We start from the raw sequence: 24,663 nt of genomic DNA, 5'->3' as shown, positions 1-24,663 counted from the left end.
GAATACGTCGGAGGATCCAATCCCCTCGAAGAACAAGTTACTTTCTTACCTGGTAACGTTCTTTCGATGCGATGGTCTGACAAAGTATTCCATATCACTCCCTCCCTACCTGCCCCGCTACATAATTTCTTATGTGATTGCAGCTTACATTTCCGCAAGGCTTTCTGTGGTGGTCATACTGGCAGAAGATTGGTGCCACACGTTCTGAGAAAAAACTATAACTGAGGCTACGGGCATAGTGCATCCTACTTATAACATCCGGTGATGTCGGCTTGACGGAGGCCCTTGAGGACAGCGTATCGACGCAGGACGCAGACGCCGAAAGATTTTCCGAAGCAGCACAGCTGCTGTGATTACTGTCATAGATATGGAATATGTCGTCGGACCATCCCATCGAAAGAACGTTACCAGGTAAGAAAGTAACTTGTTGATCTATCGTATATCTTTTCCCTTTTTTTAACAATTGAAAAGACCTTAACAGAGTGAGTCAAAGGTAAAGTAAAGTAAAGGTTAATTTGTTGAGTAAACTTGGTACTGGTCCAAATCCAGACTGCTGTTATTCTTGTTGCAGTCAGGCTGCTACTCTATAAATCTATAAAGCCTTCTGTGGATGTATTAAGAACTGTGGTGGGTATGAAGCGTATAATTGATGGGTGGACTGGGTTAGTGGAACATGACAGAGCTGCCCATGCACTGCTTTCTACACACACTGTACTTTAATCAGCATGCGTGAAGCGATTTCTGATCTTATTCGGAGATGGGAGCAGTTTCCATCAAATGGTTAAAGGCAAGTTAATATGGACTATTATTTCCAGAGCTAGCCTAACTTTTCTTTAGGTGTTCATGTTTACATACATGTTTGTGCTTGTAGCCTATTAAAAATGTATCTTATGGTTATTTTTGTGAAAGATTCCTAAATTTATATAATGAGATGTCCTATTGTAATTCAATGTAGCCCAAACTCCAGTATTATATCGGGAACTAACCTGTGGAATAAACAAATGGATGAGAAGGCAGCATTTCAATCAGAAGAGCTCATATAAGAAATACTTCTCTCTGAAGTCATTTTGGATTGCTTTAATTACTGTATCATTTTTGATATCAAAGTAACTCGCATTCATTCATTTCATGTAAACATAACTCTACAGGAGATGTGCCTAAGGATCATCCCATCTTTGAGTCTTGAAAAATAATTTCTAATCTTGATATAATATTTAATAAAGCTATTTGATTCACTAACGTTGTGCATTCAGATTTTAGTTTTGTGATATCTGCAATGAAAATCAAAGCCTTGATTGTTTTTGAAAATGTTTTGCAGGTCATGCTTTGTCAGATGTCAGTAATATTTCCAACATCAGCATGAGCTGCATTAATGAATCTGGATTTAATTCGGTGATGACCAGCAGACTGGATCCTCCACCTGATACCTTTGAAAATCTGGATATTAGTTCATTTCACGCACCCGAGGACTTGCTGGATGGCTGCAAAGTAAGTGTGCTATAGATTTGATTGCTAACACATTGATTATGTATTTTAAAAGGGTCTAAGGTATATTTTGTACCCTCCTTTGTTGAAAAATCTACAACCACTGACATTAATAGGGGTGCGGGAGGGGCGCTAACACACCTGGCAAAAATGGATGCCACATCTTTCTTTAGGTAAGCAACAACGTGGACAGAGGTACAATTCTTAACTCTCTGGTATGGGTAGCAGTCTGACACAACACAAAGGTACAATTGGTTCACACACATCTCTAAAACAGTATTATTCAAACATGTTTATGCTGAGCCCCATCCTTGATTTAAACACATTGTTCTTGGGGGGGGGGGCCTTGAGTAAACAGTGTTGCTAGGCCTCCCCAGATGCCATATCTGCTTATACTTTCTATTGAAAGCAGTCACTGTACTCCCTTTTTGAAGAGCTTTGCATAGTTCCCCACCCCCCACACTCTGGCCATCTTTTGGGCCCCTTATGGGTCCCAACCCCACAGTTTGAAGACTACTGCTCTAGAATATAAACTACACTAATATACTGAAAAAATAGATCCTTTAAGTCACACATGGAGATCTTTCAGGTCAAATAAGTAAGGGATAATGAACAGTGCTAAAAGGATTCCGTGTATATCATGAAAACAGTAATGGTCTTAAAGGACTCTTCTTACCCCATTGCCTAGATGTGGCACCACAGTTGCAACAAGGCACCCAACATAAATAAACAGGGAGGTGCAGAGTAAAAGGGAACCACACAACCTAACAAGCAAGTAAAGCCCCCTATGTGCCTGTACAATTCTGTACAGTATCCTAAAGACCCTACCGACTGCAGGTTTATGTGGAAAGCCCATAAACTGATGATCGGCACCTAAAGCACATAGGTTGGGGATGTGACTAAAAATAGATATTTTAGCCAACAGGAAAAATACTCTAAAAATCACAAAGGCCTACACAAACACTCCACATTAATGTGGACCCTGTGGTAGATCAGAATCCGGAGACGGACAGGGTGGCGTTTTGGCTAAATGATTCTTTATTATACGTACAAACCTAAGCTTTCCCTGTACCTAAGGATCTTTGCCCTATGCTGTAAACGCAAACTTAAACGGGTGCTTGTCAGGATGTTGTACACAAAACAAGAAAAGTCCTCTGCTCAGAAGCCTATGCTGACCTGAGTTCTGACCCTACAACAGAAAAAACATGAACTCACCCGATATGCACTCAGGGCCTCTGCCCAAAGGAAAGTATGGTGGCTCGTTTTTTACCCCCACCTTGGTGTCTCTTGTATCAGAAGGGGCTCCTCGTCTAGCTGCACGGTTGATTGGCGCTGGGAGAGGCACAGTGCATTGCTTGAGGTGCGTACTGTAAGCTGTCGGGTGGAAGGGCCCTTTGAAGATTGCAGGCGCCTTGACTCTGAGGCACATGATAACAGCAACGTTACACTCTGTTAGCTGGGGTATAATTCTATCCCCAGGGGTCAGTCACGTGTACTGGATCATATACTGGATCGTTGGCACCTCCTGAATGTTTGGTTACCTTCTCTTGGTCCCCCTCTGGCACAGGTGGGCACATTACACTGTGGGTATGCACAGGGCATAAGGAACAGAGTGGAAACTAACACTGGTGGAGCACCTTTTTAGAATTGCACAACTGCGACCGCAATAGATGGTAATTGATTGGTGGCTTAGCAAACCTCACAGGACCCTCTGTTGCTGAAAAAGCACATACATCAGGGGCTGCCAGGCACATGGTGGGCTGTTGCAGACTGGGCCTGCTCCCTGGGTCTGACGTGGATTGCGCCATGGACAAGGATAAAGTATGGAAAGTGTGTCTCCAAAATAAGATGGTCCAATACACACTGTAGGCGGATCCCCGCCCTCCACATTTCAAACCCCAGCGACAACGTGCACAGGGGCGGAAGTGTAGGACTCAGATATCCCTTATAGAATTGAGTCAAGATCCTCCTTGGAAGAAAAAATTGATGGCCTCTCGTCAGAAGAGTCCTTCTTACGGCATGATTTTCGCAAACTTGCTTCGAGAGTAGAAGTAAAACAATGCATTTCGTATTCCAATGACACACTCAAGCGCATGGAGAAACAGTTGGCGGTAGTCTCACAGAAACGTACCCACCTGGAAAGAAGAGCAGAAGCCTGTGAGGGGAGGTCGCATTGCAGCAATCTCTGTATTCTGGGGTTGCCGGAAAGGGAGGAGGGGCCCAGCATGAAGCTTTTCTTGGATCAACAGGTGGCGGACCTTTTCGCACTGAAGAAGCTCTCAAAATTAGTTTCCATATACAGGTGCCATAGGATCTCAACGGGTCGCCCCGTTCCTGGAGCACTCCCATGCACAATTATTTTGTGACTTTTGAAGAGATCAAGACGCTCTGCTGCAAATGGCGAGGACCACCAGCCCAATTACTTACAACGGCCACTGGATAGTTTTTTTTTCCAGACTACACCAAGGAAGCACAGAAGACTCGCCAATCCTATGTGTAAAGAAAAAGCTGCTATTACAGGGCATCAAATATGCCCTCTTCATCCCCGCACAGCTCAAGGTGTACCACGGAGGGACGGTTCACCTTTTCAAAAATCACAAGGAAGCATGGAACTGGCTGGAAACGCAGATCCTATCCGCACCAGAGCCTAGGCCGCCAAAAGTGAGGTCTGGACCGGAACCCGAGGAAAAGTCATCTCCAGTCGCAGACTTCAGACACCCCTGCAGGCATAGACACCGCTTCAGAGATAGCGGGCAGTGGTTGAATTTGTTGTGAAGCGGGTGTCAGCTCACGTATAGTTCTCAATAATGGGGTTACCGTCTAGGCTGTGCCTGATGCCGGATGGGCCTCACATTTACTGTTTTGGTGGTCACCCCACACATGGTTGACATTGTATTCATGTGCAAGTTTGACACAGAACAAGGGCTGTTTTCATGGTTGTTGTATTTGGTTTGTCGATCTTGCTTGAGATATCTATATGAGGGCATGGGGGGCAAGAATCTTGTGATCTGCCAAAAGCAGGGATGGCAGCAAATTTCTCCAGCATGAGGTCTGGCATGGATTCACATGCTCATGAATATTCCCCGTCGTCAGGCTGGGAATCCTCGGTAAAGAAAAAACCAGTATCAGTTTCGTTTCTGATCTGTCTTTCGTAGTAGTAACCAATTACTGATCTCTGCGTCATACTGACCACAGCCAATGACTGCCCTCTACCTAAGCCCCGCCTCTGGCAGCCATCTTCAGATTTTTACCGCACGTTCAAGTGTTGGGATCCTCATGCTATTGCTCTCGAGCGTTAGTGCTATTTTTTCAAGTTTTTTTTCTCAAAAACTTCGAGTTTTCGGTCAAAAGAGCCTCAAGCTCCACCGTTTCTTCATCCGATCATCGGGGACCCGTGTCGGATTCGTCTACGCCCCTCAAGGGTGAAGATTTCGTCGAGCCACGCTTTTGGAGGACTCCAGAAGTTTCTCAGGCCCATCTCGGACATGGCCCAGGAGAAGGGAAGCTCGACGCCCGGAAAGCTGTTCAGGGTCTGCCCTGGATGCCAGCTACAGAATGTCTTTAAGGAGGACGAACACTCCTTTTGTCTGTACTGCCTACATGAGGACAAGACGCACGTGGAGTAGGACTGTGCGTTTTGCGGCAATATGTCGGAGCGGACCATGAAGGACCGCCATCAACGTCTCGCCAACTGGCTGGAAGCGAAGAGCCCGTCAGGCGAGAAGAAGAAGAATAAATCCGAGCGGTCTTCTAAGACCTTTGAGGACGCCCCGGCGATGGGTGTCCAACACAAGGCCAAGCACCGCGAGTCTGCTGGCACCGGGAGCGCCGAACGGTCGGGCTCTACGGGCGCCAGGCAGGGCGCATCCTCCCCGGCACCATCAACCACGAGCCAATGCTCTGGTTCGGGTAAGAGGAAGGCCGAGCACCCGGCGAAGCTCCTGGAGAGGCCCCGGTCGAGCTCGAAGGCCCCGTCGGAGGGAGAGCGAGGCAGTGACCCTCCCCCCAAGGAGAAGGCGGTGAGCGCACCTAAGGTGGTGAAAGCCTTAATCCATCCGACCAAGGCCTCTATCGAGACAGTCGCGGCGGCCCTGGCTCAGCCTGTGGAGGCTATACCAGTGGTGGCGACCTCGGGGATCAGAGTCTCCCTGCCACCGCAGATGGAGTCCTCTTTTATGCCCATCGACAGGACCCCCGTGAAACTTCCGACGGAGAAGAAAAGGGGGGGGGCAGGAGGTCGTTGTGGATTCGGCCTCAACCTCTGAGGAAGAGATGATCGAAGTCTTAAGCCACAGCGTTGGCGTGGAAGAAGACCAGCCCGTCGGGAGGGACCCTGACGTGGGAGACGATGACGTTGAGGGTGCCGACGGGGCCCCTGACCGCCCGTCGGAATCCCCTCAACCAGTGCCGCAAGACAACTCGGCGGCCATTTTGTTGGCTATACAGTCCTTATGTTCGGAGATACCACCAGCGGAGGAACATGAGGGAGTGGCCTCTATGTTAATATGGAATGTGATTGGGCTGTGCCCCAGCATAAAGCGGAGGCTGGAGTTGCAGTTTCTGCAGCAACATACACCCAGCATTGCACTCCTTATAGAAACACATCGAGCCGGGACAAAATGTAAGTTATTTAAAAGGACCAACTACAAAATGGCCTTTCAAGCTAGTTTCTCAAAGGGAGCACGGGACACTTTAATACTCATGGATAAGAGGATCCCCTTCAAACTCTGAGGTGCGATCTGGCACTCGTGGTAATGTTTTGGCGAAGGGAGAACTGTGGGGGCTACCTGGGGCATTGTGGCTATCCATGTACCCCCTTGTCACCCTTATGCTTCAACTACTGAACGACCTCCAAGCGCTGATCCTTCACGACCAGGTTGACATATGGGTGGTGGGGGGAGATGAGGTTATGGATCTGGGGCAGGCCAGAACCCATATCCGCAGTAGAAATCTGGATCTACCCACTAGACTGCATTCCTTTGCCACAGCAATGGGTATGGCAGACACATGGAGGATTCTGCATGCATCTTGAGCTGGGGTATTCATTCTTCGCCCGGGTGCATGCCTCTATGCCACGAATATACTATTTCTTCATCCCACACAGTATTGTCCAGAGGCTTCTTTCTTCGAAATTTCTGGCCAGAGGGATCTCGGATGACTCTTTCTTGCTTGTTAAGCTCAAAAGTGGGCGAACAAAGCCCACAGCTATGTGGCACCTAAACACATACTACCTGGGCTTCCCATTGTTCACAAAGGGATTGTCCCACTCAACAATGGAATATTTCACTGTTAATAAAGGGACAGTTGACAGTCCGGTTACTCTGTGGGAGGGCTTTAAAGCGGTGTTCAGGTGGGAGACGCTCTCGCTGATGTCGGCAAAAAGGAAGGAGCAAGCAGAGGCAGTGGAGGAGGCAGAATTTGCATCTATTATGGCTGAAGAGGAATTTCTCGCCATGGGGGTAAAGTAGAGGTTGAAAAACCAGGGTGAGAGGATAGAGGCTTGGTACTACTGGAACGTATATTAACTTCCTGATCCCCATGTGTACCATTTTCATGTTTGTTGAAAGGGTCTTCATACTTGGCACTTTGTGTAATTCTGGGAGAGACGGTCTTACAGTGACATGCCAATAGATATTTAGGCATTAGGGAAATCTCATCCACACAAGAGAATGAATACCGCGTCTATCCTAACGAAGGCACCACTTTCCTCTGACAGCTGTCCCCCCCCCCCCCATGTGATGCTCCCTCCTGATACCACCCCCAGGGTTAGGATCAGGTCACGGCTGCCTTTCTCTGGCCACATATGAGGAGACATTAGGCTGGGGTTTCGTGATGATTGCGCAGGCTTCATCACCGCCTGTACAGCCCTATCACATGAGGGGGTGGAAACAGGTATTCAAGCTCTCCAACCTTTATCCGATTCACCTAGAAACCACCTCTAGGGTTTCTAGATTTGTTAGGCCTGCTTATTTCTGTTGATTTGGATGAAGGGGTATACGGGCTGCAGGTACAGTGATAGTTTTCAGGTTTGGGATTGGATCTGGTTAGGCATGGTTCTTTGCTCTGAGGCGGTTTCTAATGCCTTACAGCTGAAAGAACCAGGTACCTTAAGACGATCAAGACGTCCAGGACACTATTGAGACAGACAGCAGTGAGGAACACCCTGATCAGCTGGTGGCAGGCAAGAATCGTGGTGTCGACTGTTACGAAAGTTTTTCTTTTTGCACCTTTCCCTCCATAGATTTCTCTGGGACCCCATTATTTGTGCTTGTTTTGAACCCTGTCCTGACTTATTGGAGGTAAGATATTCTGCTTTAACTTCCTTGATTGTTTTTTTCATTCATATGGGAAACTGACTCTTCCCCAAGACTGCACTGAGATACTGTCTCGCTTTATGAATTTGTATATTGTTACAATTGCACACATCATCTTACAATGCAGTGTGGTTAGGATATTTTGTATCCTTAAATCTTTTTTTTCTGTAATGTCTTTTTGGTTACTTAGACACTGTGCTTTAGACAAGATGGCAGTAGCTGTGATATTTTTTATCGTTTTGTGTTTTTACTCGTGCACTTTTGCATTTACCACAATGGCTACAAAAGGTGGATAGCACTCTAATAGGGCAGTCCGTTGAGCTTTTATGCTTGTTCTTTGGCCATATTGTCATTTTGCCTTCTCTCTGCCTGCCCAGGTCAGGAAATGCCATTTGAGAATCACTTTCCCAGTGATAGCTTTGGCTTTCACAGGTTAAGGGGCGCTGTGTGTGTGAGAGCCAGAGCAAAGGCCTGGGAATTCAGTCCCAATCCACAAACTCTGGTGCCAGAAAGTTAGTTGCTGGGCAGATGTAATAGCCATTGATTGGCCATGATTGGACAGCCCTCTAGTGATTCTTATGACACACACCTGAGCAGAACTTTTAATATGTAAAGCCCATTCAGGTGCAGGCCATTAGACAACATAGTAGAAGCAGCAGAAGCAGAAAGAAGACGACACCGGTAGAAGCAGAAAGAAGCCGACACCGGAGCTGCTACTATGTTTGAAGCAAGATGCGGTGCCAAGAGACTTGTGGAGGTTGAAACTCTGAAGTGCAGAGGGCTCCCAGCGGGAATCGGGGCTTTTACTGGCTGTCCCGTAGTAGAAAAAAGCTCTTCTGGTCTGACGTCCTACTCCAGTGGTTGCTGTTCGAGGAGCAAGACAGGCTCCCTTTATGAAAGGTGCCGGCCGCAGGAGTGTGACCAGAGCTGTCAGATGCCCAGGACCTGACAAGAGAAGAAGTTAAAGCAACAGCGGGTCTAACAGAAGCGCAGGGAAAGACCAGCGAGTTGCCCTTCATTAGGTAACCCTGGGATTCTCCGCAATAGACTGCTGGCTGCCAGCAATCCTTTTGAATACCGAACTAATGAATGAAAGCAATTTTGGCATAACGCTCATTGAGAGAAAATGAGTGGAGAAATAGTGTAACCAACATTACCAAAGTAAAAAGGGAGCAATATTTGAACAAGATTAATGTAATCTACAAGAATAGAGATTACCTGAAGGGGAAAATAACCAGCATTGCCTAAGCCAAAGAAAAGGTGCAGCTTTCCTAAATGGCGAAACCTGAACAAGAGACATTACCAGCAGCTAACTGATGCTGTAGGAGAAAGCCAAAGGTGGCAGGAGAGAAGTCCTCCTTATAGAAATAATCAAGTGGGAGAGGAACATAACCTGCATTGCATGTGGCAAACAAATCAGTGGAACAAACAGCATCATTTAGTGTACCCTTATGGAAGGCATTTGTAACCCCAAAGTTGTTGAAAGTCGAGGACTTTTCTAAAGTTTGAAGCAAACATCACCACAGAGTACCTGTAGTAGTGGTAGGAATTGTATCCTGGCAGGCAGGTATACCAGGAAAGGGACTGTTAGTGGTTAGTCCTGGCAGGTTAGTGGACTGGGGAGAAGACAATTGAAGTACTGCAGTGTGGTGGAAGTTTGTCGTGGAAATAAAGTGGCAGGTCCACTAATGTGCTATGATGAACTGTGGTAAAAGCATTCTGACAAAACATTGTGTTTGAAGAAGAAATGTTAAAGTGGTTGTTCTTCAAAGAAAAGTTATATTGAATGCTGGCGAAGTGTGAAGAAAGTATTTTTGGTTTATTAAGCAAGAGCTTGTGGAAACTTCGGACAATCAATTTGGAAGAGTGATACACTTGTTTAGCAATAAGATAATCTAGGTGCCAAGTGAAAGACTTATGGAGTGAAAAGAACTTTGTGTTGCATTTGGAGCAGAACTTGGCTATTGAAAAGAACTTTCTTGATTGGAACTTTGGTTTGGAAAATCGTGAATTAATCCCAGGGAAGGTGATCCGACCCTGGTTACAAGGGTATATGGTTGCAAAGTTTGTTTGATTAGAACTGTTATTTTTTTGAGTTTGAACGGCCATTTGATACCTGTATGATTTTGTGTTTTCCTTTAGTCTTAGTTTGATAGGTAGGGAAATCCTTGTTAGATTATGGAAAGCGAGGCCTTTATAACAGACTTATAGTTTAATAAAATGGCTACTTGTGAGAAAACCTTATACACATGCCGTCTGGCATTTCTGACCCCTCACAGTACACACATCAATAATGTGTTCTGCACCGGTGTTTATGCTGTACGTACAAGACAAATTTAACAAGAACTTAATCCCTTAGACTATATATTCCAAGTGGGCTTTTCGGAAAAATGAAGCACTATACTCTGCACTGTAAAAAAAAAAAAAAGAAAAGAAATCAAACAATGGGGCTGCCCCCCGTAGGGTCTGGATATTCTTGCACGTTCCACTGGCAGGGAACCCTGAAAGGACAAATGGGAGTCTGAATACTTTTATGTATCCCCATCTTGCTTTTATTTAGGTGTAGGGGGGCATATATTCTCCTTACCTTTGGTGTACTGACTGGTCGTCTGAGGACGGTGGCCAAGGAGAACCAAGTACCATCTTAAATTCTGGAGACTTAAATAAATACCATGCCATTACGTAACGATTAACCTTCTGTTACAATCGTTCGTCCTGCTCTCCCCGATACTAGTGCAAATCCAGCTCCCTCGCACCGTCTCAGGCATTCCACGCACTTGGCACTCGGACACAAATAACCCACAAAGCCAGAAGTGGGGTTGTAAAAGTGCTGTAATGTTAACACACACACCAGGCTCTGGAGGGCTGCATCGACTCTGCCCCCTCCCAGGCCTGGCTCATACTTATGTACAATGCAAAGCTACATATTAATCTCCTCCCATTAGCCGTACGTATTCATAACAATAGTTCATTTCGCCGAAGAAAAGGCAATCAAGTACATTTCGTAACTTCAGATTGTCTTTGCAAGTCAGGCTCTTATCAACCTTGGGACTTGAGCCAGCAGCATCCGAACTGTGTACATTCTCGAAGGGAGGGCTGTTCATGCCCGCCTCTGCGAGGCCTGCGGCATTCCACAGCTAGCTGGGCTGGTTGTGCTCTGGTGGTTCTCTGCGACATCTGCTTTCATGGCTGTTAGATGTTTAGGCCAGTCCTTATGTCAAATCATTAGGCCAGTGTTCCTGCTTCAGATGTGATGTATCTCGAACCAAAAGAAAGTGCAGAATCAGAAATGTACCACGTAACATGTGCCCACTTTTTTTTCATCTCTTCTTATTTTATCTATCAATCACTAACGAAAACCCTTGCACTACTTCTACATAAGCACATTGTAATAAAACTATTCTTACTCAATAAAGAAGCAGAAAAATAACAAAAAACATTACCAAACTAAGACAGCTTATTTATGTCTTTACTCATCTAAAGCCCTTCACTGTACTGTATTGCATAAACACTGCCACCTATTAACCTCAGCCATAATCTACAGTGCATCTAAAACAAACATAACTACATGTCCCGCCCTTTCCAGCTCTGAGCATCCCTGTCACTCTCACATTCAGCAACACCACATACATGTGCCTGTCATGTTTGTTTGCACTGTCCAAGTCAAACTCTCCCTTACTTTCCAATAGATAGTAACCCTCTAGTACCTCCCATTCCCTAGGTGCACCCGCAGTCAGTGTCAGCAGCCACTTGTCAGTGCTTGTCATATTTTTCCCAAGTAGCATCTTCCATGGTGAATACCTGGTCGCTGAAAACTCTCTCAGCAGTCCATGGAGAACAAATGACAGCCAGTCTTGCCACTGTGTGTCTTTCTCATCCATCTGTTTGAACTGCTCCTTCTTGGGCACCTCTTTCTGTTTGTTCTTCCATTGAGCCACACAAATGTCCATGTGCTCCTGCCACTCATCTTTTGCTGTGGGCCCCCAGGCCCTCTCTGTCGGGCACTGAAATGCATTGTCTTGCCCTTTCTCTGCATTGAGAAGCTTAATCATTAGTTCATCCTCTGCTTTCCAAATACCCAGGAGGCGCTCACATTTCCTTTGATCCTGCTTCTTGCTCTTCTGTAAGATAATCTCCACCACTTCAACCTGTGGCCCCTCCATCAAATGACACTCCTTATCTTCTATGGATGCCATTAGCTCTGGCTGTGGATCATTGTCAGGTGCCACGGGCCACTCTCGCTCAGATGCAGTTACCATCTTTCTTCCCAGATGCAGCACCACTGATTGTGCTTCACCATGCTTTGCTCTTTCCCCCCCAAACACTATTAAGTGACGCTGACACTGACCACCAACTTCATATGTGGGCCTGTCAATGTGCTTCTCTGGTGCACATGCCCTGAAAGCCTCTTGTTGTGATTTGACATTCTCTGGCATGTATTCGCTTGACACTACACCTTTCACTATCATCTTGTTCAATTCCTTGTCTAAGGTGCACACTGCACAGTCACCTGTCCTTCTGAAATTCAGTTTATTTATTGCCCCTTTGTCTGGACATGCCTTCCCCCATTTTGTCAGGACCCCGTTTGCCAAATAAGTGATTGCATCTCTCTCTTCCAAAATGTCCTCCCTCCGGTATCTTCCCCCACTTCCTTCCCTTTCTCGGAAATACATAGAGCCATCCCCACAGCGTTGTGCGTCATCCACCCCAACCCCCAAAGGCACTGGTGCTGGCACCTCACATTCCTGCCCCTCTTTGTGTCCTCTCTCCTCCCCCTCCTTTACTAACACTGTTTTTTTCATTTTCAGCCATGTGTCATCAGCTGCATTCAGAATGTCTGCCCACCCCTTGGCGGATCTTAACCTTTCCTCCACATTCCCTTCAACCGCCCTCCTTATCTCTACTAGCAGCTGCCATCTTGTGCCGATCATGAACTTTTGTGTAAGCATTACTTCAAAATCTGAGCGTCTCTGATCACTCTGTACCTTTTCTTGTGATTCAGCACTTCCTCCCTTGTCCATTCCCTTCACCACCCTTTGTAACTGATGTTCGTGGGCAGCCCCAAACTCCTTCTTCCTTTGTACCGACTGGGGGATCACATCCCAATTGTGCAACATGCTCTTCAGCCTTTCCAGCACAGCCCTTGCCCCCGACTTATATGACAGATCTTCACCCGCCTCTTGCCTTGTCAGTGGACCGGCATCTGCCATGTTGCCACTGAAACTGTATTCTGTAATCTGTATTCTTTAATCTCTTTTATTCCTCTTTTTATTCCTCTTTTACTCAACCTTCAGACAGACCTCCCACTCTGTGCCCTCTACAGCATCGACCCTACACCCACTCTCCACGCCCCGGTGCTCTGACTGTATTACAGGTGCCTAAGAATGCTCTGCCCTATCTTTGTATTATTCCTGGAGTCCCTGAAGACTCCAAATTCCCCAAATTCCACTACCGCAACATGCAACAGGGTCCGCGAAAATGTTTTCACTTACCCGTTGTATTGCTGTTATCTCTGTGCACTTGATGAACAGAAGAGCTCCCGGGTTTCGGCACCATATGTTACAATCGTTCGTCCTGCTCTCCCCGATACTAGTGCAAATCCAGCTCCCTCGCACCGTCTCAGGCATTCCACGCACTTGGCACTCGGACACAAATAACCCACAAAGCCAGAAGTGGGGTTGTAAAAGTGCTGTAATGTTAACACACACACCAGGCTCTGGAGGGCTGCATCGACTCTGCCCCCTCCCAGGCCTGGCTCATACTTATGTACAATGCAAAGCTACATATTAATCTCCTCCCATTAGCCGTACGTATTCATAACAATAGTTCATTTCGCCGAAGAAAAGGCAATCAAGTACATTTCGTAACTTCAGATTGTCTTTGCAAGTCAGGCTCTTATCAACCTTGGGACTTGAGCCAGCAGCATCCGAACTGTGTACATTCTCGAAGGGAGGGCTGTTCATGCCCGTCTCTGCGAAGCCTGCGGCATTCCACAGCTAGCTGGGCTGGTTGTGCTCTGGTGGTTCTCTGCGACATCTGCTTTCATGGCTGTTAGATGTTTAGGCCAGTCCTTATGTCAAATCATTAGGCCAGTGTTCCTGCTTCAGATGTGATGTATCTCGAACCAAAAGAAAGTGCAGAATCAGAAATGTACCACGTAACACCTTCCCTGCTCGTAAATCAGAAAAATGTTCTTAAAGGAATGGTTTGGTCAGAAATATTATTGGCCAAAAAGATGGCCAATAATAAAACAAATATCTAAAATATATATATTAAGTCCCTATGGAAAGTTTTGAGCAAATGAAGCTCAAACTTTAAAACTGCAAGCACTAGGGGGGATCCATTTTGTGAAATGGATATTGCCTGTGCTTGCATTTGCGGCACTAATGAAGCAAAAGCCAGCCAGCTGTAGTAAACAAAAGCTTCCACTGGGTGGCTTTTGCTTCATTGGTGCCGGACTCGGAGGATGGAGACCAGAGACTACAGGCAGGAAAGCTGCAGCTGCATCTCGGTAAGTGCTATATTTTTTTTTTTTTTAAATAAGCACTACCTGCGTTTTTTTTCCTAAGTTTTCCAGGCCTGAGGTGCCCGTAAAACTTAAAAATAATACTGCAGCTTTTAAAACGATGTATTTGTTTGCGGTCGCTTGAAGCTACCGCAAACATAAGTACAACGTTGTTGTGTTTAAAAAAAATGCTGCAGTTTTTTTTCAAAGTTTCTCCGCGCCGGAAGAGCCTGAGAAACTTAGAAAGAAACACTGCAGCGCTTATGAAACACAACCGCGTTGCATTACTGATTGCCTGCCGTGGCTATCACTTTGGGTCTCCGGTGCACCCCAATCACGGAAATCACAAATTGCCTTCATTTTACGTTTTCTGTGCTTCCTTTGGCTTGGGGAGCACAAAGCATAAAATTAAAGTGAAGGCAGCCTCCTAAGCTCTGCTCAGGCTGCAGTAAGCAAAAGCTCCCAGTAGGGGGCTTTTGCTGCTTGTTTAGTGCCGCAAGGGCAGAGCCGAGGAGGCTGCCTGCAATCACAAAATGGATGCCCCCTAGTTCTTGCAATTTTAAAGTTGAGCTTCATCTGCTCAAAACTTTCCATAGGGACTTAAAAAAAAAATATATATTTTAGATATTTGTTTTATTATTGGCCATCTTTTTGGCCAATACTATTTCTGACCGAACCATTCCTTTTAAACACACAAGAAGGAGTGGGCGCAATATTGGGATGAGTTGGGGGGGGGGGGGGATGGTGAACGAAAGCACTCTGGACGAGTTCTGCTGTTACCAAATTATTGGCATTCCCGGTCACGTGTGGGGATGGCAGGAGCATGGAATGGTTCAGAGATTTGTATTTCATATGTCCTTGCATGTTATTCGTTGTTCGTACATTCAACCTTTTATTTAGTACCATACAACCTTATTGTTAAGCTACTCTCTCCAATTATTGGTTCGGAAAATATTCGGAAAATAAGTTCCTGTTCTCTTTTTTTGAAAACCTGTCATCAATCTCTCTTTTTGACCTGCCTGTTTTTTGGTTTACGGTCCAGTTGAAATCCTCAGATTTATGCTGTCTGTCAATAAAATGTTTGACAACAGGAGCATTTTCAAATTTGTTTTTAATACAGCGTCTGTGCTCTGAAATGCGTGTCTATTTTTCTGCATGTTTTTGCTAAGTATTTGATGCCACCGGACACGTGACGTCACATGTTCTGAATTACAGTTCTTGAAGACTTTTTGGATACATGGTTTGTCCAGTTATAATCTCACTGGTGGTCTTAGGGTGTTTTCGTACCCCGCATGTGGCACAGGGATGGTGTCCTGTGGTTTGTGCCAGTCCCCATGACGCTGTCGGGGAATTGCTGATGGGTTGTTCTCTTTGCATATTATTGTTACTGACAATTCCTAATGGATCTGCTAATTTTATAGGTAAAAGTAGGTCTTTTTTTTGTTTCACCTTCTTTATGGAATAATTTCAAATGTTTATTATATTTTTGATGTTCAAAAGTCGGAATACGTGGTCACCCACACTAATCTATTTTCTGTTTCCTTTTTTAAATCTTTTTTAAAGAAGGGAATCCCAATGGGTATTAAATGCCCTTTTGGCTGACGTTTTAATGAGTTTCTTTGGCTGTGCCCCATTTTGTAGTTTTTATGTTGGGCTTCTGTCTCAAAAGATTCTTTTGTGCTGCTGTTCCTCTTGAGTCTGAGGAACTGACCAAAAGGCGGGTTATCTCTTAAATGCTTAACATTGTGACTTGTATAATGCAGTAATGGATTCTTCTCTGTTTCTTTGTGGAAAGGTTTACTGAGCAGTTTTCCCTGATGGTGATAAATAGTAATGTCCAAGAAGTTTATCTTATCGGTATTTATGGTGTGTACTCTTCAAATATACATTTTGCTCATTGAGTCATTCTATAAATCACCCCGCTTCAAACTCTGTTCCTGTCCAAATGACAATGTCGTCGCTGTAGAGCTTCCAAACTCTGATGTACTTGTTAAAAGGATTAGAAGCTGTATACATTTTCACTTTTTCAGAGCTCTTCACATGGAGATTGGCAAGGCTGGGAGCCATACTTGCTGACATTGCTTTGCCTTCAACTTGATGGTAGATGCTAATACATATTACTGTGACTCAGTTTGGATATGCATTTTGTACCATATGTGCTACTATGATTCAGCATACTTTGTTCTTACATGGGGATTGAGCTTTCGGGAAGCTGAAAATGATGATGGGCTGGTTATAGTTTTTGATTTGCTTTGAAGTTTGTGTGATTTTCTTTCAAATCTTTATCTCACTGTTTGTTAAGAGGAGTTTCTTAACGTTTATTGCTTTGCCTCCTCAACTTCCTTTTTCTTTTTTTCAGATTTATCTGTGTGGTTTCAGTGGAAGAAAGCTTGACAAGCTTCGAAGACTTATCAACTGTGGAGGTGGGCTTCGTTTTAATCAGCTCAATGACGATGCCACTCATATTATTGTGGGAGAAGGAGATGATGATCTGAAGCAATTTTTAAACAGGACCACGCATAGGTTTGAATTTCTTTTTACCAAGATAACACATAAAGCATACATTTTTCCTATATTTGCCCTTGGGCTTAAAGCATTTGCCTTACACTGCTCAGACTGTCTGTTTGTGGTCCCCAGTCTCCTCATAGGGGTTTTAATGAGCCGCCATCTACTCGCACTCTGTCCATGCATACCAAATGTCTTCCCTTCTGTCTATGTGCTCCGAGCTCTGGAGATTGTCAAAATACCCCAAGCAATCCTGCCCTACCTGTCGATGTACTTGCGGCTCCTCCACTCTTTCCGATTTGGACATCTGTCCTGATTGCCTGACGAACACCTGACATTGCTGCTCGCTGTCCAGACATATATTGCCCTAAAAACCAAGAGTCTCAGCTTGCCTCTGAACATAGCATCTGAGCAAGTTAGGTTGAGGTTTAAAGCGGCTGTCAACAAGCCAACATACTTAGGAAGGTGAAATAAGTGTCTTGGATCCTCCTATTTTAGGCAGCTCTTTATCTCAACCAGACATCCTTTCCTCCCATAACACAATGCATGTATCATATGATAATGAGTATAGTCTCCAGACAGGCCCCTTTTCTTATCTGCTAATTCTCATGTCATTGTTGCATATGTGGCACAACGCATCTTTATGAGAGATTGAGATTGACTGAGAAAGTGAAATAGGACCCGCCTGCAAGAGGACAGAGGTAGTAGGGCAAGAAGAACACCAGGTTCTTCTGCCTTGTACGCTTGTGTCCATTTTCCTCTCGACTAACCAACTCACCTTTTAAGATCTATGAACACCTTACAAACCACACACAAATCCCCCACTGATGGCCAGCATGGACCTAGCAGTACTAATCGGGCAATGACGCTGCTCTCCTCTGTAGCACTGTCATGCTTCCCCAACCCATTAGTGGCTAACCAGACTCAAAGCACTGTTGTCTATCAGATCCTGGGCTCACACCTTCGGCTAGCATACTCTCAAGTGTCTCTGCCAAATCCATAGAAGTAGAATGCTACTGATGTCCCAGGGACTTCGGACTTGCACCCATCAACACCACAAGTTTCTTAACTGCCGCTACTCAAATGCAACAAATAATTTCCCCACCCTCTTTTCTTACAGAGCTATGTGCAGCGAGGCAAACGTACATGGCAGAAGGTCATTATGTAAGACAGCCTTACGTTGTCTATGTACACACTACTTGACGATTAAGCAGACAAGCAAACGGTTCATAGTGACTGTTTCGACAGTCAAAATTTCGACTGAGAAAGTATTTTTTTTTATGGGGGGCCCCCCACCAAACCCCTGTTTTTTATTTTTTAAACATTTTTTTAACTATACTAAATTAAAATAAACACTTTAATATTTAAAAAAATTAATTCAAAACTTTTTTTTTTCCGGTACTTTTCTTTCAGAACTTTTGTTATTCGAAACTATTGACACCCAAGCAAACCAATAGCTTCTATATTTAATGAACAAAAGGTGAAGTTAGCTGTCCATATGGACTTGGGCACTACAGGTGTATCTGAAAATGTATTGGCAGTAGTCTGTTCCGATGTCCTTTTCCATAGAGTTGAAAATGAAAGCTCCAAGAAGGGAAGAAGACCTCTTAGCCAAACCAAAGGGTCACATGGGGTGATCTGCTGACTGGACAAGGCCTACTGCATGCTGAGACCACTGGTACTCGCGAACCCTGGTCACTGGAAGTGGCAGAACCTCAAGTGTTTTCTGGAAACCTTACTCTCTGGGGAATGCAGAACAATCTACCTACCCCTGTAGAACCTAGATGTGGTCCCTCAGCAACCAGAAGTCGAGAGCCAGCTCTGGGTATGGTTTACCCAATTAAGCGGTTTTCGAGCCCCTTCGACTGCTTCTAGAGCTGCCTTTGACCACATTCCTGCACTCAAGCCATTTCTGAGCCAATGGTCACTGAAGAACTGCATCACATTGCTGGACCTCTTCATTTCACTTGCCTGCCTGTTCTTTATCCAGTTTGATCAGATCACTACTACAGTCACCCAATGTCATTTCTGTAAGTGAGAAGATTGTATGTCTAAGTAAGACAGCTATAGCCACTGCATCAAGTACTGCAGTGATAATCGGTTCAGCTGCCAATGGGGTCATGGCTTGGGTGTTCCAAACATTAACCTGGCTGCTACTGCTGATTTTCAGGATGTACCTTCTGACAGTGAGTGCCCTATTAGGACCCTTAACTGCCTATTGTTAAAATGCAACTGAGGTTTCTGATTTTTTAATGACTAAGCATGTGAATTTGTTTGCAGTAACAGAAACATGGTTACATGATTCAGTTGGCCCTTCGCTCGCTCTGATGATTCCCTGACGCTATAAGATTTTTGGAGCAGATCGTAAAGTAGGTCGAGGCGGAGGACTGGCAATTATTTGAGACTTCTTTGCAGATACACGAGTTTGCTATCTTAGGTCCGTTGGGCTGTGGTACCACCCTTAACCTCCTTCTTGTCTGTCGTCCTCCAACTACAATGCCAGATTTCCCTCTTCAATTCTGTGACATTTTGATGCCCTTGCTTAAGCCATTGTTTAATGTCATCCTGGGAGATTTCAATCTAGGGCTCTTTGATGGTTCTGATTCCGTGGCGGCAACTATTGAGCCCACACTCTCTGGGCCTTGTTACAAGGACGCCGGTAACCCACTGGTGCTACAGGCGGTTTAACACTGTCCTCATAACACCGAATCTGCTGCCTGATATCCCGGATTTGTGAAATCCGCATTCCCGTGGAGTCCCATTGTTAACGCTGCCAGTGTTTCTGTGAAAATACTGCCGTCCGGGGCCGTTGCGCCGCGCAGGTCTGACCTGCCAGGCACCATGGTCCCGGAAGGCATAGTTGGAGTGTGGCGGTACGGAAAGGGTGTCGGTACGGTGCGACCGGCACCCTTATTTCCAGCTCGCCACAATTAGAATGAGGCCCTCTGACTTGGGATTTCTCCACCATGTTACTGATGCTTCTCATGTTAAAGGCAGGATGCTTCACTGGGTGACAAGTTACAATGTTCTCATTCATTTAGAGTTGATCCCCTGTCCTTGGTCAGATCATACTTTGATTCATTTTAACATGCTTTGCATTTCACAGTATAAAAAACCATGACAGGATCATCATTACCTCAAAAGATATTTGCGGGCGCTCGGTCAAATCAGTGGCGCCCCATTTAGAAGCAACATTGAACAACTTGGCCAATTAAGCATCAGCAGGCGATCTTGCTGAAACATATTAAAATATCTTGCTCAATTCAGTTAATATAGTTTCTAAAGAAAAAACTTGTCTTGATCAGAAACATAAGTTTAAAGTATGGTATTCATTGGAAATTCTTGGCTTTTAAGCGCATAAGGCATTTGAGTTGTGCATTTGGACAGGGCCTCCAGCAAGCTTAGTGAGGCCTTTCGGCACATTAGCAACATCCTCAGGTTTGAAAAATAAATCAATCCACCACTGTAATGTTAGCCCCACTGTCTTTAATGGCAGGGGTCTCCTGACCTTTTACAAGTACACTGTCCTTGTAATATTTTGTGTTATATGGAATTGAATTATAGACATCTAAATTCTGCTATTCCCACAGACCCAGGGACAGTAAAGAAACGCTGGCAGAGACTCCAATGGGGTCTTCAGCCAGTAATAGAAATTTGCCACTGGTCATTTGTACTTCTCCCACTGGGGAATAGGCTAAGGATACAGTGTGGACCCCTGAAGGTTTACCCTTGCATCTCGGATCCCCTTTCACATGGTCAGTAGACCCACCAGCATAACATTTTCCAAATGTTTTGACAAATGGGGTTTTCTGCTGACCTCCCTCTGGTTTGGCACCAGAGGTTTCACCAGCGTGATTCGGTTTCCCTTGCGGCTTACCGTTTTTCTGTTTGGGGTCCTCTTTTGGATTGGAGGTGTTAGAATTCTCTTAGCCAACTTCTTTTTATTTATTTTTTTATTTTTATTTCATTTAGTTTATACAAACTTTTTTAAACGATTTATGATCCTACCATACACATTTTACAGAGGCAGAAAAGTAGAAAGACAATCATGCGAAGCACTTTTTGAAAGGATCGATCCACCCATGACAAGGAGCGGCTTCACACAAGAGCCCGCATGATTTTCCTGGCGGTTTCGCATTAGTGCTCATGCTTCTAGGTTTCTTCAAGTTGGTGTCCGTTGGGTTCGTTTTGCAGTTTGCTTATTCAACGTCTCTGCCTTTCCGGTAGTTCCCGTTTCCTGAATTAGTCTCTCTGTCTCAGACTACTAACATGGTTTCTAGTTTATGCAGAAAGTTTGTCAGGCTAAAGACATCTTTTTCTGTTGGGTTAGCGAATTTCAGCCATAGCTCTTCTCCAGATAAGGTGGCGTATTGCTTAACTGCTTGTCCCAAGTGCAGGGTTCTCAAGTCTTTCAGTCCAGAACAGTACAGCGTGAGGTGTTTTAAGGTCTCAAGGTGGTGATTGCAAAATCGGCAGCTAACTATCGCAATCGTATTGCAGCTGCTTTTTTTATTTTTCCCTTCACTTGCTGCGTGTTAGGGAGAATTCTCTGTTTAGGCTGAATTTCCTAACCTAGTGAGTCCCCCAGCAGCTTTGCTGGATTTTTGGGGTTTATTTTTTTCTCCTGCCAAGAGTGAGACTCTTTTACCCTCACTCTTGGGCATGATTTGAGTGTGTTTCTTTGAATCTAGATGTGTTTAATGGGCTATGGGGTCTTTTACTCCATAGGGCTTCATGCATTTTTGTGATGTGTGTTACACAGCACCCTCAGTGCAGTGACACAGGGGTGTCATAGTGACCCCCCAGTATAGACTCCATACCCTGGGACTGATTACTGTCTCCCAGGGCATGTAAAGTCACCATTGACTTTACTAGTCTTAAATTCTGAACAGAACCAGTACAAACCATCATATCGTGGACGTACTGGCTGGGGCAATTCGATTGCCCCAGGGTCTGTTAGTCGAGGGGGCACGTCTCTGTCCCCCCTGACCGAGTTTTGGCTGGTGGCAGTGGATACTATTTATATTCAAGCGCAAATATTTTCCTATGGGATTTCCCATTGTTTTAGGCTACTATCTTTATTTATTTAAGGTAGCCTCGAACATACCGCCGGTTTATTTAATTAATATTAATTCTCCGGTTGGTATTTTTTTGCCAAAACTTGATTCTAAAATGGCGTTTGTGTTCTCTTCTGTGACTCCAACCCAAGTCGAGCCCTTTGTTCCACTTTCCACTTCTCCACAGAAGCCCTCCAAAGTGGTGCCACTATGTCTGGGGTACTTAGGAGGGATGGAGGGGAATTTAGGCACCCTGGACTGAGTTGCCTAGGCAACTCAAGTCGCACTCCGTCCTGATTGGCCCAAGTGGTGAGCCGGCCGGCTCACCACTTAGCATGTTTGAGTGACAGCTAGGCTGAGTGAATGGGGGTTTGCTGCATAAAAGCAGGGCTTTGCGGACTGGAACTTGAGAAGTCGCCACAGGACCTAAGAATCCGACGAGGGATACCACGTTTTACCACGACCGCGAGATAAAGGTACCACCTTTTACCGGAAAACTCTGCGGCTGGTTTCTGCCTTGGTAGTCCAACGACCTGCATCTTTCCTCCACGTCGAGATCTTCTCTTCCCCTGGACGACGCCGCAACTTGCAACCACTACCAGGAACAACTGCCACCGCTGGAGGATCCTTCCCACTTAAGGTACTGTGTCCCGCCTGGCTTCCCTTGCAACCGACTGTACGGGGTAGATTTAGCCCCCGGCTTTCGAACCTGGGTTAGCCTGGGACACCCTGGCTAAACTTTTCTAAGCCTCTCTAAACTCTTTTCTGAACCCTCTTCAAGACTTTCTAAGCCTAGTGTAACTGTGTGATCTTGGGCGCATTTGTGCTCTGCTCTCTCTTAGAGTGGGCCCAGCCTTTGGACTTTGGCTCACCAGTGACTTTTTGCTCTCTGCCTTGCTAATAGTGTTCCTGAATCGTAGAGTGGTGTAATCCTGCATATTCTGTCTTTTTCCCTCCCTTTTTCATAACCTTAGTACAGTGCAATCTAGTTAAGCGCTCACCTCTGTATGAAAATAAGTGGTGTCTTACTGTGATTTTCTAATAAGGGAAAAAGGGGTGTATATATCATAATAGTAACTGTGTTTAGAATATTTTACAATAAGAGTGCTGGAGTGTTTCAATTGTGTGTTTATAAATAAATAATTATATACTTTGATACCAAAGCTCTGGTCAGTGTTTGCTTGTATTATTGTATCTGAGTGCCTATTGAGTATACTTTGCATACTGCCTAACTCTTCTTGAGGGAAGTCTGACTGCTCAGCCACAGCTACCAGGTAAATCTGGGTGGTACAGACTGCTACCAAGTGGGTTTACTGCTAACACCTGTAGTCTTAAATCTTTTGCAGTGGTCCCTAAGGGAACTGCACAGGTTTCTGCCTAACACTGCGTCTTCCGTCAGCTTGTGGCGATTTCTGTCGTCTATCGTTGCACACCAATCTCGTACCCATAGCTTGTTTCTCACTTAGTTCGGATTGGTTTTTAGTGTTTCCAGGTCAGTGCCTATCTCGGCAAGATGGATTTTGCATTCATTTGCCCATTTTATCAGTAAGGTTTCCCGATTTCCTTTCATTGCATCTCGTAGTATGTCAAATTGAGGTGTGCAGTCGTCAATGATTATTTTCCTGTAAACAGACAGCATGTTCCACATCACACGCGTGTTCATAGATATTAGATTTAGTTCATATCGTAGACACGCACTAGAAATACCTTTTTGTAGCTGCAGAACACGTCTCCAATACTGGTTTTCCAGTTGACTCCATAGATTCGAAGTTACACCTAAGGCACATTCTGCACCATAAAATAATCTTGGCACTGTTTTTTGAGTATAATGGACCAGAACAGGCAGCAAGGAGAACTTTCTGTACTTCTTGTTTATGATCATTCCCTGACATGTTTGTTTGCATTTTTGTTTGGCGTTCTCAGCCCACGGGGCATCATTTATGTTGATCCACATTCTGAGATATTTGGCCTTTTTTACACAGCTCAGATTTTCGTTATTCAGTCTCCATGTCGGCTTATTTTTTATAACTTGTTTTTTAGTTCGAGCAAGGTCTTGGAGAATTATTACTTTGGATTTTGCAGGATTAATTATCAGTTTATTTTTTAGCATGCATGCTTCAAGGGCCTTTAGCTTTCTTGTTAGACCGATGGGTGTTAGATCGAGCAGCGCAATGTCATCCGCATATAACAACCAATTGGCACTCATGCCATTAATTCTAGGTGGATGAGAGTTTACTGCTCCTATGGATTCTCCAATGTCAGACAAAAACAGGCCAAACAAGGTTGCTGCCAACGGGCATCCCTGCTTTACACCCTGGTTTGTCTTAATTGGCTCACTAAAGGTCCCACCGGCGTCCAATCTGATCTTGATTTCAGTGTCAGTGTGCAGTTCTTTAATAGGATCTAGTAAGTTTTTACAATTCCATTTCTTCATTTTGTCCCAGAGCCTTTCACGATCAATATTATTGAATGCGCTGGACACGTCGACAAACGCAATGTAGATATTTTTGTTTTGTCGGATAGCTTCCATTTTTAAGAAGTTTATGATTGTCAGATTTAGGCCACAACTGACACCCTTAACAAATCCTGCTTGCCGAGGATCGTATCGTTCCGATTCTTGGATCCATTTTAGCAGTTTACCCTGAAGCTGAGTGGCAAACATTTTCCCCACTACATCAAGGAGAGCTATCGGGCGGTAGTTCCTTGGATCTGTGCATTTGCCTTTTTTACACATTGGCACCACAATAGCCCTCCGCCAGGTGGTAGGAATCTTTCTCTCCTGCAAGATCGAAATGAA

General features: G+C 44.9%; 1 protein-coding gene across 2 annotated transcripts in view; it reads left to right on the top strand.

Moving 5' to 3' along the window:
• The window catches only part of TOPBP1 (DNA topoisomerase II binding protein 1), a 1,370,800-nt gene that overhangs the window by 162,261 nt on the left and 1,183,876 nt on the right, over positions 1–24,663 (top strand). For both annotated transcript variants that reach the window (XM_069648712.1, XM_069648711.1), the window contains exons 8-9: positions 1,319–1,488; positions 16,664–16,827. In XM_069648712.1, the coding sequence (XP_069504813.1) occupies positions 1,319–1,488; positions 16,664–16,827 (334 nt within the window). The remainder of the gene's footprint in view (positions 1–1,318; positions 1,489–16,663; positions 16,828–24,663) is intronic.

This window comes from Ambystoma mexicanum, chromosome 2q (genome assembly GCF_040938575.1).
Source record: "Ambystoma mexicanum isolate Mex_15411 chromosome 2q, UKY_AmexF1_1, whole genome shotgun sequence".
Lineage (NCBI taxonomy): Eukaryota > Metazoa > Chordata > Amphibia > Caudata > Ambystomatidae > Ambystoma > Ambystoma mexicanum.
Note: the sequence above shows the minus strand (reverse complement) of the source record. Positions and strands in the feature narration are given on the sequence as shown.